The sequence below is a fragment of the Moschus berezovskii genome, chromosome 2 (genome assembly GCF_049115385.1).
Source record: "Moschus berezovskii isolate FMDL1 chromosome 2, NW_MosBer_1.0, whole genome shotgun sequence".
In the NCBI taxonomy this organism is placed as follows: domain Eukaryota; kingdom Metazoa; phylum Chordata; class Mammalia; order Artiodactyla; family Moschidae; genus Moschus; species Moschus berezovskii.
Window position 1 is genome coordinate 104,017,213 of NC_142461.1, and position 15,718 is coordinate 104,032,930.

Genomic DNA, 15,718 nt, shown 5'->3' on the forward strand with positions numbered 1-15,718 from the left:
CAATAAAAAGATCAATATTTTGAAATTTGAAAATTTTGTGAAATCCAAATTCAGTGTCCATAAAAATGTTTTATTGAAACATAGTTATGGTAGTTTGTACATGTTTTCTGTGGCTACTTTCATGCTATATAAATGGAGTTGAATAGTTGTGACAGAGATTGTATGATTCGCAAAGGCTAAAATATTTATTATCTGACCCAGTACATAAAAGGTTTGTCTACCTCTGAATTAGGGAAATAACTCCAGAGTAAGGGAAGTTCTTGATTAGCCTAAGGCAAGTGGGGATCCCATCTTCTTAGTCAGTGATTGGCTCAGCAAAGATAGACAGGACTATGTCAGTCAAGCTTAGAACTGTCACTAGGAAGGGGGAAAAGGAATTCTCTTTTAAGAGAAAATCACAAATAAGCAAAGAAACTCTGATATGAAAGAAGATGTGTATTTCTTTATTGCTGCTGGCAGCCACCCTATGATAATAAGGAAAACAGCTTGAGGTTAAAGCTCACCCCTCCTCACCATGAGGAGGGGGAATCTCATAGAATCACTGAAAAACATGAAATGAATCCAAGTTAATGTGAGCCAATGAAATTTATTGTTTTAGATAGTTTGATTTGGATTTTCTGTTACTGATAAATCCAACTTTGCCTCTGCTTGATATACTATAGAAAATATAGATAAGTGAATTAAAACTATCCAGAAGTTTAAACCACAAACCCATAACCTGCTTAAAGGAAATTGCAAAGAAATCTTGTACCTTGAAATCACTGAGGCCCTCCATATTCCAATCATGCCTTATGTCCTGGCAACAGTGCTGGTATGAGATAACTATTATCTCTGCTTAGAAATAGGGCATTGCAGTTATTCAACATTACAAGGCCACACAGCTAGAACGTGAGACAGGACCCAAGTCTGTTTCCCCAGTCATTTGCCTTTCACATGGAAGGAAAACATTGTTTGGAAGGAGGATTCTGCTAGTTTTCAAATCTTCAGTATACTCAATGGGGCAGTAGAAGGCAATTCATTGTAATCTGCTTTATATAAGAAAATCAAACAGAGTTAATATTTGTTTATAGGAAAGCAGATTAATTACACTGAGGTTTAGTGAGGTGAACTTTGTATTACCAAGAAACCTAAAAATGCCTTTACTCATCTACTTATTTTATAGGCATTTCTGATATTTACAATATGATAAATATCAATCTGCCTAACTATAGCCTTCTGAAAATCTCATCTTTTATTCTTTATTTTATGGATATAGAATGTTTTTTTTCTTAAATATAAACACATTATCAAGGAAGATTTGAGAGGATTGATGTGAAAGAGTTGTTTACTTGACTTCCCAGGTGACTCAGTGATAAAGAATCCACCCGCCAATCAGGGTTCGATCCCTGGGTCAGGAAGATCCCCTGGAGGAGGAAATGGCAACCCACTCCAGTATTCTTGCCTGGAAAATTCCATGGACAGAGGAGCCTGGCTGTCAACAGTCCATGGGGTTGCAAAGAGTCGTACATGACTGAGCACACACACACAGATAGTTGCCTAAGCCACCTTGCATCAGATTTTTACAGGTGGACTTTTGTTCACTTAAAGAAAAAACATGGAAGTTATTCTCTACTAGAAAAGGAGAGGAAGATCATATTAAAATATAAGTAGAGGCTATTTTCCAATTTTAGATGTACTATTTGTATTTATATTACCTCTACTACTATTCCCTCTCATCAGTGTAAATAATGGAGACAATAAAGCATTTTGTTCTCAATACAGCTATTCATATTTGAAAAATAAAACTCCATCTGATACATTTTAAAATGTTTGATTTATAAGGAAAAAGTTACCACATCTTTCTTGTGTAACACTTCTACAAAGACAAACTTCTGTTTCTAAGATTATCTAGGGTGTGCATATTTGGACTCAGGGGTTCACTAATGTCACTTCACAGGAAATCTGTGCTTATATCTTCTTTATGCCTTCACTCGACAGATATGGTCCTTGATCAACAAGTGAGCTCAGGTCAGCTCAATGAGGATGTACGCCACCGGGTCCATGAGGCTTTGATGAAACAGCACCACCACCAGAATCAGAAGAAACTCACCAATAGGATTCCCATTGTTCGTTCCTTTGCTGATATTGGCAAGAAACAGTCAGAACCAAATTCCATGGATAAAAATGGTAAATGTTTCTTTATTGTACTCATTGTTATTATAGTTATCTGAAATACCAAAGTCCTTTAAAATATATCTTACTTGAAAATGATCTATTGAAAATCAAATTGTAGAAATTTTGACAAAGAATTTAAGTTTCCTGAAAGGCTCATGAAAGAATGCAAGGGAAACTTTTTTCTGATAGGAGGTTATAGACTCCAATGTAGCAAACATAAACTGTCAGTTGCATCCCAAATAAGATCCTAGTCTTTGTGTCATAGCTTAATGAGTGTCGCATAGCTTAACAGTGCTTTGACTTAATGTCTTTTAGTTAAAATGAATAATCATCAACATTTAGTGATGGTGAGAGAAAAATATTGGCTTCCTGTTTTTCCTGGTCAACGAATCCCTTTTGAGATCACAATTGAAAAGAGCAGCTAGTACCTTACTTGTGTCTCTGCATATATTAAGCCTGATTTCTAGTTCACAGGCTCATTGCTTTTTGTAGTACTGTTTCATTAGTGTCCGTGGACCCACCACACTTACCATCTTGGCACACCAACATAGATGATGCCAACCATTTTTTTCCTAGTACTCATTCATGACTTACTCCTTAGCAATCATGAAGCCAAAACAATGTTTCTGACTGTTTTATCCTTTCTGTGTATTTTGTTCCCTCCTGGTATCCATTTGACCCTTCATCTTTTACACTAAGGAAGTTGCTTAGAGATCTGTCAGTCATCCTTTCCATCAGTCCTGTGAAGGAAAATGAAGTTATCATGCAGATGATATGAGTTTATTATACTGCTGCTAGCTGAAAAAGTTCCCAGTTTTAAAAAATACAAATTAGTGAAAAGTAATTTCAGGTGTTTTACTAAAGAGACTGATTTCCACAAATGGACTGAAGCATGTATATTGACAGCATAGACTATGTAATTTCACTCCTGTTTTCAAAAACTTCAAAGATGCCTTAAATACAAATGCATGAAAATGAGGTTTTTCCGGATTCTACTTTACATAGGTACTTTGGTAATTTCCATACTACCAAATCAAATATAGACAGAGAGAAGAAATACTTTAATAAATCAATAAAGATGGTTAGATGTACTATTGTTTCAGAACACAGAACCAGTTCTAAATGGCAAAATAATTTTTGAAAAATACTCATTTGATTTTTTTTAAAGAGCCTTTAATGACTGAATGTAAATCATTGTTATGTTGAAAACTGTATAGTTGTGCATATTAAGTTCAATAAAAGTATTATGACTGCTTTATAGAATATACCATATTATATTTATCAATCCCACTGGCTATTATGAGTATTTATAGCTTGCTTTGAATTACATCATATATTTAAAATATATTCATATTCTAAACCACAATTTGTTTTAAAATATGTCATATATGAAAATGAAAATTAAGTTTTTAAATTTGAAACTTATTATAAATATAGTGCTTTTATTATGCTCACAATACTAGTATTTACTTGATATTTTTTAAGAAAACAGATTAAGAAACAAAACAGATTGAGATATTTGCTAATTTTGACTATTGACTTATATCTAGATGATTTTAAAGACCTTATTAAAAACTTATCATGATGTAAATCTCTTTGAATACAAGCAAATTTTATAAAAGTTAACTTCTATCTTTGTTTCATTAACTTTACTGGAAATCAGACAATAAAATGTATGTGTGTAAGGATAATATGTATTTATTCAAAGATGTAAGAACCTTGTGAGCTAGCCATAATTTGTATCTCAGATTTCACTGGGGATAATATTTACTATAAAATGATTTTATTACACTATACTCTTGGAGGGAAAGGGCACTGAATTCACTGGGTGAATTATTTATTGTAATATCTTATAGACCTAGACACATTATTTGTTACAGCTTTCAGTTGAGTTCAGTTCAGTTCAGTCGCTCAGTCGTGTCCAACTCTTTGCGACCCCATGAATCACAGCACGCCAGGCCTCCCTGTCCATCACCAACTCCCGGAGTTCACTCAAACTCATGTCCATCAAGTCGGTGATGCCATCCAGCCATCTCATTCTCAGTCGTCTCCGTCTCCTCCCGCCCCCAATCCTTCCCAGCATTAGAGTCTTTTCCAGTGAGTCAACTCGTCGCATGAGGTGGCCAAAGTATTGCAGTTTCAGCTTTAGCATCAGTCCTTCCAATGAACACTCAGGATTGATCTCCTTTAGAATGGACTGGTTGGATCTCCTCGCAGTCCAAGGGACTCACAAGAGTCTTCTGTAGCACCACAGTTCAAAAGCATCAATTCTTCGGCGCTCAGCTTTCTTCACAGTCCAACTCTCACATCCATACATGACCACTGGAAAAACCATAGCCTTAACTAGACGGACCTTTGTTGGCAAAGTGATGTCTCTGCTTTTTAATATACTGTCTAGGTTGGTCATAACTTTCCTTCCAAGGAGTAAGCGTCTTTTAATTTCATGGCTGCAGTCAGCATCTGTAGTGATTTTGGAGCCCAAAAATATAAAGTCTGACAGTGTTTCCACTGTTTTTCCATCTATTTCCCATGCAGTGATGGGACCAGATGCCATGATCTTTGTTTTCTGAATGTTGAGCTTCAAGCCAACCTTTTCACTCTCCTCTTTCACTTTCATCAAGAGGCTTTTTAGTTCCTCTTCACTTTCTGCCATAAGGGTGGTGTCATCTGCATATCTGAGGTTACTGATATTTCTCCCGGCAATCTTGATTCCAGCTTGTGCTTCTTCCAGGCCAGCGTTCCTCATGATGTTCTCTGCATATAAGTTAAATAAGCAAGGTGACAATATACAGCCTTGACGTACTCCTTTACCTATTTGGAACCAGTCTGTTGTTCCATGTACAGTTCTGACTGTTGCTTCCTGACCTGCATACAGGTTTCTCAAGAGGCAGATCAGGTGGTCTGGTATTCCCATCTCTTTCAGAATTTTCTACAGTTTATTGTTACAGCTTTAAACCTTCATTAAACTGATGCTAAAGCTGAAACTCCAATACTTTGGCCACCTCATGCGACAAGTTGACTCACTGGAAAAGAGTCTGATGCTGGGAGGGATTGGGGGTGGGAGGAGACGGGGACGACAGAGAATGAGATGGCTGGATGGCATCACCGACTTGATGGACATGAGTTTGAGTGAACTCCGGGAGTTGGTGATGGACAGGGAGGCCTGGCATGCTGTGGTTCATGGGGTCGCAAAGAGTTGGACACGACTGAGCGACTGAAGTGAACTGAACTGAAACATAAGAAGAGGTGATAGAATTATAGCTTTAAATAAAAAATTCACATATAGATACAAAGTTTTTCTGAGAGCCTGCTTTTTGTCTTATTCAGGCAATTGCTTAGCTTTTCACAAAATTAGAATATGAATAGTTCTGAAGTGGTTCTGTCACCATCTGTATAATCAGTCTTTATCTGAACACATAAGATCTTTTTGAGGCATATATTAGGGTAATAAAAACTTGGAAACATTTCTAATAAAATTCATAAACCCAATTAAGTATTGTCATAAAGTACACTGTCAGAAGTGGTTTTCTAAGCCTAAGCTTATAACACCTCCCTGTGACTCTGTTTTGCTTCCTCACATACTTTGCATAATTATGTGCGTTAAGAGTTCTGAAAATGTGAATAGACATCACCAATTTAGCAATAAATCTCCTGTCCAGAAGTGAAAGAGGGTGAAAAGTAAAAGTGAAAAAGAGGGTGAAAGACCTTTATTACTAAGGTTCTCAATCTACTTATGAACTCTAAAAACTGATTAGCTCTAAGTAAATAAGCAAATCAAAATTCATAGCTATAAATATAGATTTGACATTCTGCTTCAAGATGTGTAATAGAGGTTACATTTTTTTTGTGCAGTATACTACAGAGAGATACAAAAGGGTTTCAATACATCCAAAATGGTAAAAATAATATTCTCAGTATTTAAAAAAATCTCTTCACTATTTTATGCAAAAAGAAACTTTTAAAAATTAAAACTATAGTGTAGGAATTAAATAGAGTGAGGATTTCCTAGAAACTTGAAAACAACAAACATTTTTACTGACAAGTACAGGGATGGAAACAAGCCCCCTCTTGTTTAAAGTATTATATAAATAAAATATTATATAATATAATACCTTTTTAGAAGTGAAACAATTGATACTCCCTCAGCAACAAACTGATGCTTATATAGGGAACTCTATAAAAGAGTCGTATTGAATAAAGTTTCTGCTTCCTTGGTTGACCTGTTCCTTGAACATGCTACCTTGGTAGTAGTCCCAAGGGTTAAACGTTTAGACATTTTCAACCTGAAGATCAAGTGGGATTCTTCCCCAAGTTGTAGTTTAGACTTACAAGATAGTGATTTTGTTGCTTTTCTCCCCATCTGCTGTATTTTGTTCATAACTTTTTTAGTAACTTGTGATAATTTATCAATCTTATCTCCAAGTATGCTAGCTTAACTTTTTTGTATAATTTTTTTCTTGGTGTACTGCACATTCTCTTAAGGGCTAAGACACAGGATGTTATGGATTCGCTATGCATTTTTAATGCCACCATGCTGTGTTTAACTTTCACTTTTCATTAAGCATCAAAACTGTGAGAATTAAATGTCTGATTCTGATGTTTCAATAAAAGGTGACAGTTCTATCTGGCAAAACAACAGCAAAAATATAATAGAAAACTCATATCTTCTTTAACATTAGAACTCAAAATAATATTGTGGAAAGTACTCAAATATATAAAGAATATTTGAATAATTTCTTGAAACTGGAAGGACTTTCCAAAATAAAACAAAGGCTTTTGTATTTAATGATTTAGAAAGCAAGATATATCAGTATTTGTAGTAATCATTTAGATCATACATTCAATTGTATTTTTGAGACTCTGGATTACAAATCTATTCTAAAATATTATTACCCTTGTGGTAACCTTTACATTAAAAAAATAACTTAGACTTAGTTTCCTTAGGGGTAGGGTGTCTTCATTCCACTGTTTCCCTTACTAATAAATCTAACACTTATTTTCCTCTACTTATCTTTTCTCTCTCCCGTTCTGAACACTTTCCAGTTGTACCTTTTATTTAGGATCTTAAAAGGAACTGCAGAGCAGAAGGTCTCTGACTTACTTTCAAAACTGTAGGTTTCTGGAGAACATTTAGATTTGGAAAGATGAAATGACTTGACCCTTTAGGCCTGCACAGATTTCAGCCCTTAAAGTGATGTACACGTCTGTATTGTGAATGATTTTTTTTATGACTTTTAAAATCAGTATTATGGCTTTATAATTGCGTCTTTTACAAATGCTGTACTTTTTTATTTTCAGATATATAATGTTTTATGTGTTTACATATTTATGTGCTTTCTTATTTTTTAAATACTATTATCTCATAAGATATATCAAGAGTTTAAAAAGTATCCGTTTATAATGTTTTACCTTGATGGAAAAAAAAAAGCTAGAATAATAATTCTTAGAATTACTTGAAAAAAAACATTTAAAAACTCACGTAGATGATACAATTAAACATTATATAATAAAAGTATTTTCCATTTCTCAAAAAAAAATCAAGATGACATTGTTGACACAACTCGTTTGGTCTGTTGAGAAACTGTGCTGTTGCTACTTAGTTTTGGAAACTCAAGAGTACGTCTTAACAGCAAAAATATTTCTAGGATGATGTGTTTAAATTTGTTATTTCTTATGTTACATAATTATTTTCAGACATACTAATTTTTCTCCAAGTTTAATTATGGTGCATATTTTCATGTTTTTGAAGTATAGCTCACTGATCGACATTTTCTAAATATTTAGCCTTTCCTTCTTCATGTTTTCTATTCCCATGGATAAATGTATTGTTACACACGTATGTAACTTTGTCATTCATTTTTATATTTCTTTATTTTGCTCTGTCTTGTGTCTGTCCCTAACAGGCTCATCTCATCTCTGTACCTCCCTCATCTCCTACCCTTTGGGTACTCTAAATGCGTTGAAGGTTTCTGAGGTAGTGTAAACCAGCTTGGTCTATAGGCTAACAGTATTGTACCTCCATGTCTTCATCCCAGTTTCCTTCTATTACATGTGATTTTCAGTGGATTAAGCAATAGAAAATACTGGTTTGCTTCAGTGATATATATTTTTCCTATTGATTTGAATTTGGCCAAATAGAGATTTAAAGGCTGCTGTTTTATATACATAATTTATTTAAAGAGGAAGAAAACTATAAGTAAGGACTTAAATGAATTAATGTGATTTTAATAATCTTTTTGAGAAATTTTTTATGGTTGTGTTTCAGTATTGAGAGGCTTTAATGATACTGACACTACTAAAAGTAAAAAAAAAAAAAAAACTAACTAATTCTTTTGAGATAATCTCATGTTCCTCCCCCCCAGCTTTATGGTGAGGGAAATGATTCTCCAGTCTCACAACAGACTTGGTGAAAAATTTTTGTGTAACAAGCAAAGCTTCTATTTTCTAGTTAGAGGTTCTCAGTTTCCTCTTGTGCTTGCCCATATGATTTGCCTTGAAAAAGTACGTGGAATATAATAACTTTTTATTTAACTTATATATGATCCCTACATGGAGGTCAGAGGAAAAAAATGAATTCATGACTCAAAGGAAAATTAATTCAAGCAGTTGTTGATGTGAATACTATGTAATATATACTTTGATATAGATGTATAACAAATACTGGAATTTTGAATTTAAGATGGTGAACTCTGAATTTGAAAGGTTGGAAAAATAAAAGTACTGGTTTCTTAAGTGTTTACATTTAAATAATCATGGATGGTAGCCATTCCCTTCTCCAAGGGATCTTTCTGACCTAGGGATTGAACCCAGGCCTCCTGCATGGCAGGCACATTATTTACCATCTGAGTCACCAGGGAAACCCAATCATGTATATGTCTCAGCTAATTTTTCCCTAATTCATCAGTTTTTGAATAATTTACCCTAGATAAAATAAAGTTTTAAGTTAATAAATGGCTTTTTTTGGATAATCATCTTAATCTCTAAAAGTTATTTAGATATTATAATAACAAATTGATTAAATATTGCAATGACATTTACTTATAGAATATATTAATATGGACAGTGATCAGTGGTCAAAGTGAAGGTAATATAAAGAAACAGGCAAAAAACATGTATGTTCAAAAACATTGTGACATATTGATTGGAAAAATTATAATAAAAATAGCATTCATAGAACTTCTACATGTATATGGGAGAAGGAAATGGCAACCCACTCCTGTATTCTTGCCTGGAGAATCCCGTGGACAGGGGAGCCTGGTGGGCTGCTGTCCATAGGGTCGCACAGAGTCAGACATGACTGAAGCGACTTAGCATGCATGCATGCATTGGAGAAGGAAATAGCAACCCACTCCAGTATTCTTGCCTGGAGAATCCCAGGGACAGGGGAGTCTGGTGGGCTGCCGTCTATGGGGTCGCACAGAGTCAGCCATGACTGAAGAGACTTAGCAGCAGCAGCAGCAACTGCTGCATGTATATGTGAATGCTAAATCCTAACTTTATACTCTTTCATCCTGGAGGGGGGAAAATCCTGGCAAGTTCTTTGTTATCCTTTTAGGAAACATATTCACCTCGGGCTGAGTATAAAATTCTGTATCTGAAAACTGTATTCTGTGAACTAGTATAGATTTAGATATGAATGAGAAAATAAGGGATGCTCTTTCAAAACCTAAATTTACTGATTCTTCTTATGTAATAATATTTGAGTTAATGAGAGTCATTTTGAAATCTAAGCCATCACCTTCTTCTGAAAGGCAATGATAACTGGAATAAACTAAAGAAATCAGTGTTTAGACAGAAAAAGATAGTTGATAACAGAATTATAAAAATGATTTAATTTATGAAATTTTCAGTAGTTAAATAGACTGTAGTTCATGTGCCCATTTTAGACAGGTTTAAGTAGATAGAACAAATAAAATTTTAAGCTTTATTTAAAGGCTTCATTTTTTTCAAAATAACCCAAACCAAACCTCATGTTTAAGTTTTTAATAATAATATTATACCTGTGCATTTTTCTGTATCCTGTCATTTTCAGATACTGCCTTAAAGTATATACATTTAATATGTGTTGTTTCATTTTAACAAATTAACATACATATTAAGAAATAAGAGTTGGAGTACTTTTTAAACTTTGATGAGATTAAATGTGTTTACCGATATTTGCTAATATTTAACTATTACCTCTGACATATGAGTGATATCAAACTTTTGGGTTGCATTCATATGTCACACACTTACAGTTTTTATGCTTTTTATCCCCTGCATTGGCATATGCATTCTATGCACATACTTAGAATCTGGAACTAGTAGGAAAATTATTATCATCTAATATGTCTTCTGAGAGTTAAATACTCTCCACTGGTTATTATCCGTGTCACTAAAACAGTTATAGAAAACATTTTTCAAATCTCTTCCTGATGATCAACTTTATGAGGTAATAATTTATAAAATTTTTAGAATAAGAATAGCATAGGACAGTAAATCTCAAAATATATTAATGTTTGTAAGAGGAAATACAAATGCCAGTTTTAAACATATCTCATGAGATAAAGGTAATTTATGAAATAGTCTGCTTTTGGAGTATTTATGTGAAAACATAGGCTTTGCAATTTCTTCAAATTTTAAGTAGCAGCATATTTTCTATCCCATGAATTCTCTTTAAAGTAGATGATTTTTTATTAGGTTGACTATTTTTGTGTCTTCTCATTGAGTAAAATAATTGTTCTTCCATGTGGTTTTCTATCAAATGAAATAAATTATTATAAGAAAGCAGATATATGTTTATTTAATTTATCCATGCCTTGAATTTCACCATTCAGTTTTATGGAACATTCAGTAAATTTAGGTTTAAATATATCTAATGTTCTAACTCATATGGAGAAATGATGTGAAACTGGTGATTGAAGACATCTGTTAGTAGCACAAATGCATTATGTAAAAGGTTTTTTTAAAGTATAGTTATTATTTTGAGAATGATAAATGAAATGTCTGCTAATGAACAGTTCACAGTCATAGCTGCACACTGCAGTTAGAAATGGGAGAATGAAAATAACTGATGCAGCTTAAGTCTGTCACCTCTCTAAAATATAATTTTTGGAATTTGCTGTAATCAGAATTGGTTTACATGATTTAAGGTGAATTTTCTCTTAAAATCATTTTAAAAATCTTCATCAAATGTGTTACTTTACTTTGTTTAATGAAAGCAGTGAAATATTTAAACTTTAGAGGAATCTTAAGCCCATTACTCTCTGGCAAGATACTAATTTTAAACCATAAAAATTGTACCTATTAAAAAATGACCCCTGCCTGAGAGGCTTAATGTTCAAAAAGCAAAATGATAGTAATATTTGAAAGTAAATTATTAGTGTTTTACATCACACTTGGTAATTTCTAGGTATCAATGAATAAGTGGATTTCAAGAGAGAATTTAAAAAAGTATTATTTGTATGCACACTAGCAGCTTAGAGAACTTCAGTTAAGTACAGACTGCAGTGATTAGAGATGAGTCTAAAAGTAAACTTTGAATAAAGTTGGGATTTAGGGAAGTAGAGAGGAGAGTTAGGCAGAGAGAAATGAGAATATTACCATCTAAGACAGTGGAGAATAAGAGCAGTATTTTGGAGTAACTGAGTAATGTTCATAAAATATGGTCAAGGCTTCAAAACTGGATTGTCATTACTCATATCACAGTAAACGTAACAAGTGAGGATAGGGAGAGGTTAGGGAAAAGAAAGATACATGTGTGATTAAGCAAACATTTATTTTTATAACTTAATTGTTAAATATGAACAGATTTCAGATAATATGATTGAAAAGAATGTTTCATATTTAGTGAATAATGAAATGTAATTACCCTTCGTTAGCCACTGTCGTGTTCTTAGCTCTACTGTCCACTTAACTAATACCATAATCTTTCTTTTAATGGGAAAAAGACTGCAAAATAATTAAGTTTCTAGTTAGTGTTAATGGAAAACAAATACAATTCAAATGTGTTGATCTTTTGCAGACCAATATCAATATATTTACACAACTGAATAGTGAGAAGCATAATATATTCACAGTATTTGTAATATGTGAGGTGAAGGTATTTCTAACTGAATCTCTCATATAGAAATTTCCAAAAGCTGTTGTCAAAGAACTTTTTCTCTTTGGTTTGTTTTTCAGATGCAATAGAAAACTATAAATATGCTATGTACTTTTCAGATAAATATTTGCTCTAAAAAAATTATCTATAAAATTCTTCAGTCTGAGTTTAGATCCTAAGAGATGTATATATATCATTAGTTTTGGATAAAATTTAAAAATCACTGATGTTTCAAGACTGTAATTAGTTTAAAATCATTTTTGTGGTTGTTCTTTCTTCTTTGAGAGTAACTGTTTAGTTTTAATCCGAGAATGAATTTTCATTTCCTTGACTGAATTCTCCCATTTCTATCTGTAACTGATAAGTAAGAATATTTGTATTTCTTGATACCTATTTATATTGACCCTTCATGCTTACCTCATAAATTCATTAAAAAAACCTATGTTAGTTTAGTTTAACTCATATTGCATGCAATATGTTTAGAATTATGTAAGTAATTATTTGTATTTTGTAATAACAATCTCTTTAGCAGGCCAGGTTGTTTCTCCTCAGTCTGCACCAGCCTGTGTTGAAAACAAAAACGATGTGAGCAGGGAAAACAGCACAGTTGACTTTAGCAAGGTAAGGTTTTCTCCCTCTCATTTAAGTAAGCTGTTATTAGTAGATATTACCAACCATTTTAAGAGGTGTTGACACAATTTTTTGCATGCATATATGTTTTGTTTTTTAGCTAAAGCTTGATATTGTTATAATGTTAGCATTTAAGTTCACGTGTAGTGTTTTGCCTATTCATAAAATCAAATGTGTAGATTTTATACATAGTATTCAGGTTTCAGCCACTTGGTATGATGAACCTCTTCCAGTAAAAAGGATAACGGAACTTCACAGGGAATTTAACAGAAGTTTACTGTTTAAAACTTTCACTGGTTTCATTTTTCAAGATCATTTCCCCCTCTATTTGTGGAAAAGTAAATCGTATAACTTAAAGCTTCGTTGTTGTGATTAAGAGAAAGGGATTAGTGTTAAGAAACACTAGAACATATTAAGACTGACAGAGTTTTGAATAAAAACATAATAAAGATTGACTGTCTTGAGGGATCCATCTAATTGGAGATAATTCAAATGAAAAATCATTGATTTGAATGTATTCTGTGAAAATAATGTGATTTTGCTTAGCAAATTCCTGATATCCTATATGTGATATTGTAGGCTGTGGCAAACTAAACAATCATGAAAGAATTTTAATATTGACCAGAAATAAAGGGAGTCAACAATTTTCTTTATTGAAGTGGCTGAAACAACAGTACCCCAGAGTAATTTTTTTTTTTCCATGAAGTCCTTAGCACTGGCAATGGTTCTAACAGTGGGAGGAGATGGGAATGGGAAGCAGTGTATAGGAGGTTGCCTGCATCAAGCTTCTGAAAAGAGTAATAGCGACCAGCCCCTTGTTGCTGTTTCAGAACCCCTCTGCCAAGGCCCAAATTGTCTAGATCTAGTCACGTGCATGCTCTCCCTCTGGTGCCTGGCAGAGTCCCTGTGGGAGCATGGTGTACCAGCTTAAGTCTGTTAATTATGCGTGCAGGGGCTGGGAGGCCAACAAAAGGGGCATACTAGTCCATGTGGGATGAAACAAAGACATGAAAAAGGACCTCCACACCAGCAAGAGAGAGAGGTGAGGGCATTCTCGGGCTCTGTTTCGACAGTGGTTCAAAGCTCATCTCACTGTGTGGAGGCATGTGATTGAAATATTAAGCCAGTTCAAATGTATTCCATTTCTGCTCCAAAAAATATCTTTTTTAAAGCATTACATCTTCATTCATCTGCAAGTTGGAATAAAATTGTTGCAAATTGCCATACATTTAATTTCTTGATGTTCTTCATTTGAAATAATATCTTAAAAAGCAATGACATAAAAAGTTGCTTACTTATTTGTGCAAGCATTAACAGTATAACAAGGGCACAGTGAACATTTTCAAAAACAGTGATAATAAATCACATCTTTTCAAATAAATTACCTTTTACCTTTTCTTAAGGGATATAACCCACTGACACTGAATTTTATATCTCTATATCATTTTGCTTTTAGTTGTCTGACCTATTTTTGCAGCCTTCAAAAATGCTTCAACACATTTGAAAGAAAATGAATATAGCCAGTGGGAGTAGTAGTCTTATCTTCAGGTTCCCTAGAACAATTTGAACTATAAGAGAGTGAAAAATAGATTTTCTTTTCTTTAATCCTTTACTTTCTTATTACATTTCAAATCACTGGACCACTCCAGTTTTTAATGGGAAAGTTAAATTTCTAGAGCTCTCAATGCAGTGCCAACCATCTGTATTTCTTGGTCTCTTGCCCATAGCATGGCACGTTGAAAAGAACATGTTTTTTGAGAACAAGTATGGGATCTTAACTCTACAATTTACAAGCTACCTGATATTGGAGAAGTTCTCTGAACTTCATCTTTGTCACTTGCAAAATAAGAATAATACCTATTTATAATTTTTTGTGAAGATTAAATGAGAAAATAGAGCCTGTCAGAGTGCTGGGTTTATAGTGTTCCTGTTGTTCAGTCGCTGAGGATTGTCTTAACTCTTTGCGACCCCCATGGATTGTAGCCCACCAGGCTCCTCTGTCCTCTGTTATCTCCTGGAGTTTGCTCAGATTCATGTCTATTGATTGAGTCAGTGATACTATCTAACCATCTAATTCTCGGCCAACCCTTTGGGTGTTCAATAAATTGTGGCTGCTACTATTACTGCTGTATTGTTGTTGGTATTAGTGGAAATAGTAGTGCCAAAAGTAAACACTAGAGCAAAATTTAATATGATTTGGTCTCTACTGGACCTTAGTGTCTTGAACAGTGTCTTGGATGTATGTGTACAATGAATCCTGTGAGGTTCAAGAGAATTTAAACCTTCGCCTCTGCAATTTTTTTTTTCCAGCAAAGTAATACTGCTTACCTTATATTGTGGAAGGGTAGAGAAGTAGGATTTGGAAAGAACAAAAGTGGTACATCATTATGGAAAGAGACTTTGGTGCCAGATTTTGCAGGTAGATGAGTTAAGGATTTTTAACCTAGGGATTTCAGATTGGTAGTAAATTTATCAAAGTGAATCAGCTAGTATACATATTACCTTAAGTATTTTAAGTTTAATATGTGGATTCCAAACCCCAGTAGAATTTTGAAATATGAAGGTGAAAAAAAGTCTTTTTTCACTTCATGTTACTTGATCCTATGTTCTAACTATATTCAAACAATGTATTTTTTTAACCCTTCCAGTGGTTAGGCCCATCAAACTTACTCATTTAGGAGTGTTTTTGAATATAATCTGAATTGTCAGTTTCTTTTTTTTTTTTGATTCCTATAATGCTTTTAAAAAGCAGATATGTTGTTTTTAAACTGACATAGAGACTATTTTATTATTTGACTATATATATGACTATAACTATTTTATTATTTCCCAAATGTTGATCAGTTCAGTTCA

General features: G+C 33.5%; 1 protein-coding gene across 3 annotated transcripts in view; it reads left to right on the forward strand.

Annotated features, from left to right (window-relative positions):
* SLC4A10 (solute carrier family 4 member 10) overlaps positions 1-15,718 on the forward strand; it is a 347,596-nt gene that overhangs the window by 211,816 nt on the left and 120,062 nt on the right. For 2 of the 3 annotated variants that reach the window (XM_055398322.1, XM_088842524.1), the window contains exons 6-8: positions 1,978-2,166; positions 12,765-12,856; positions 13,818-13,907. In XM_055398322.1, coding sequence (XP_055254297.1) covers positions 1,978-2,166; positions 12,765-12,856; positions 13,818-13,907 — 371 coding nt within the window. The remainder of the gene's footprint in view (positions 1-1,977; positions 2,167-12,764; positions 12,857-13,817; positions 13,908-15,718) is intronic. The other variant, XM_088842532.1, reaches the window with a different exon arrangement.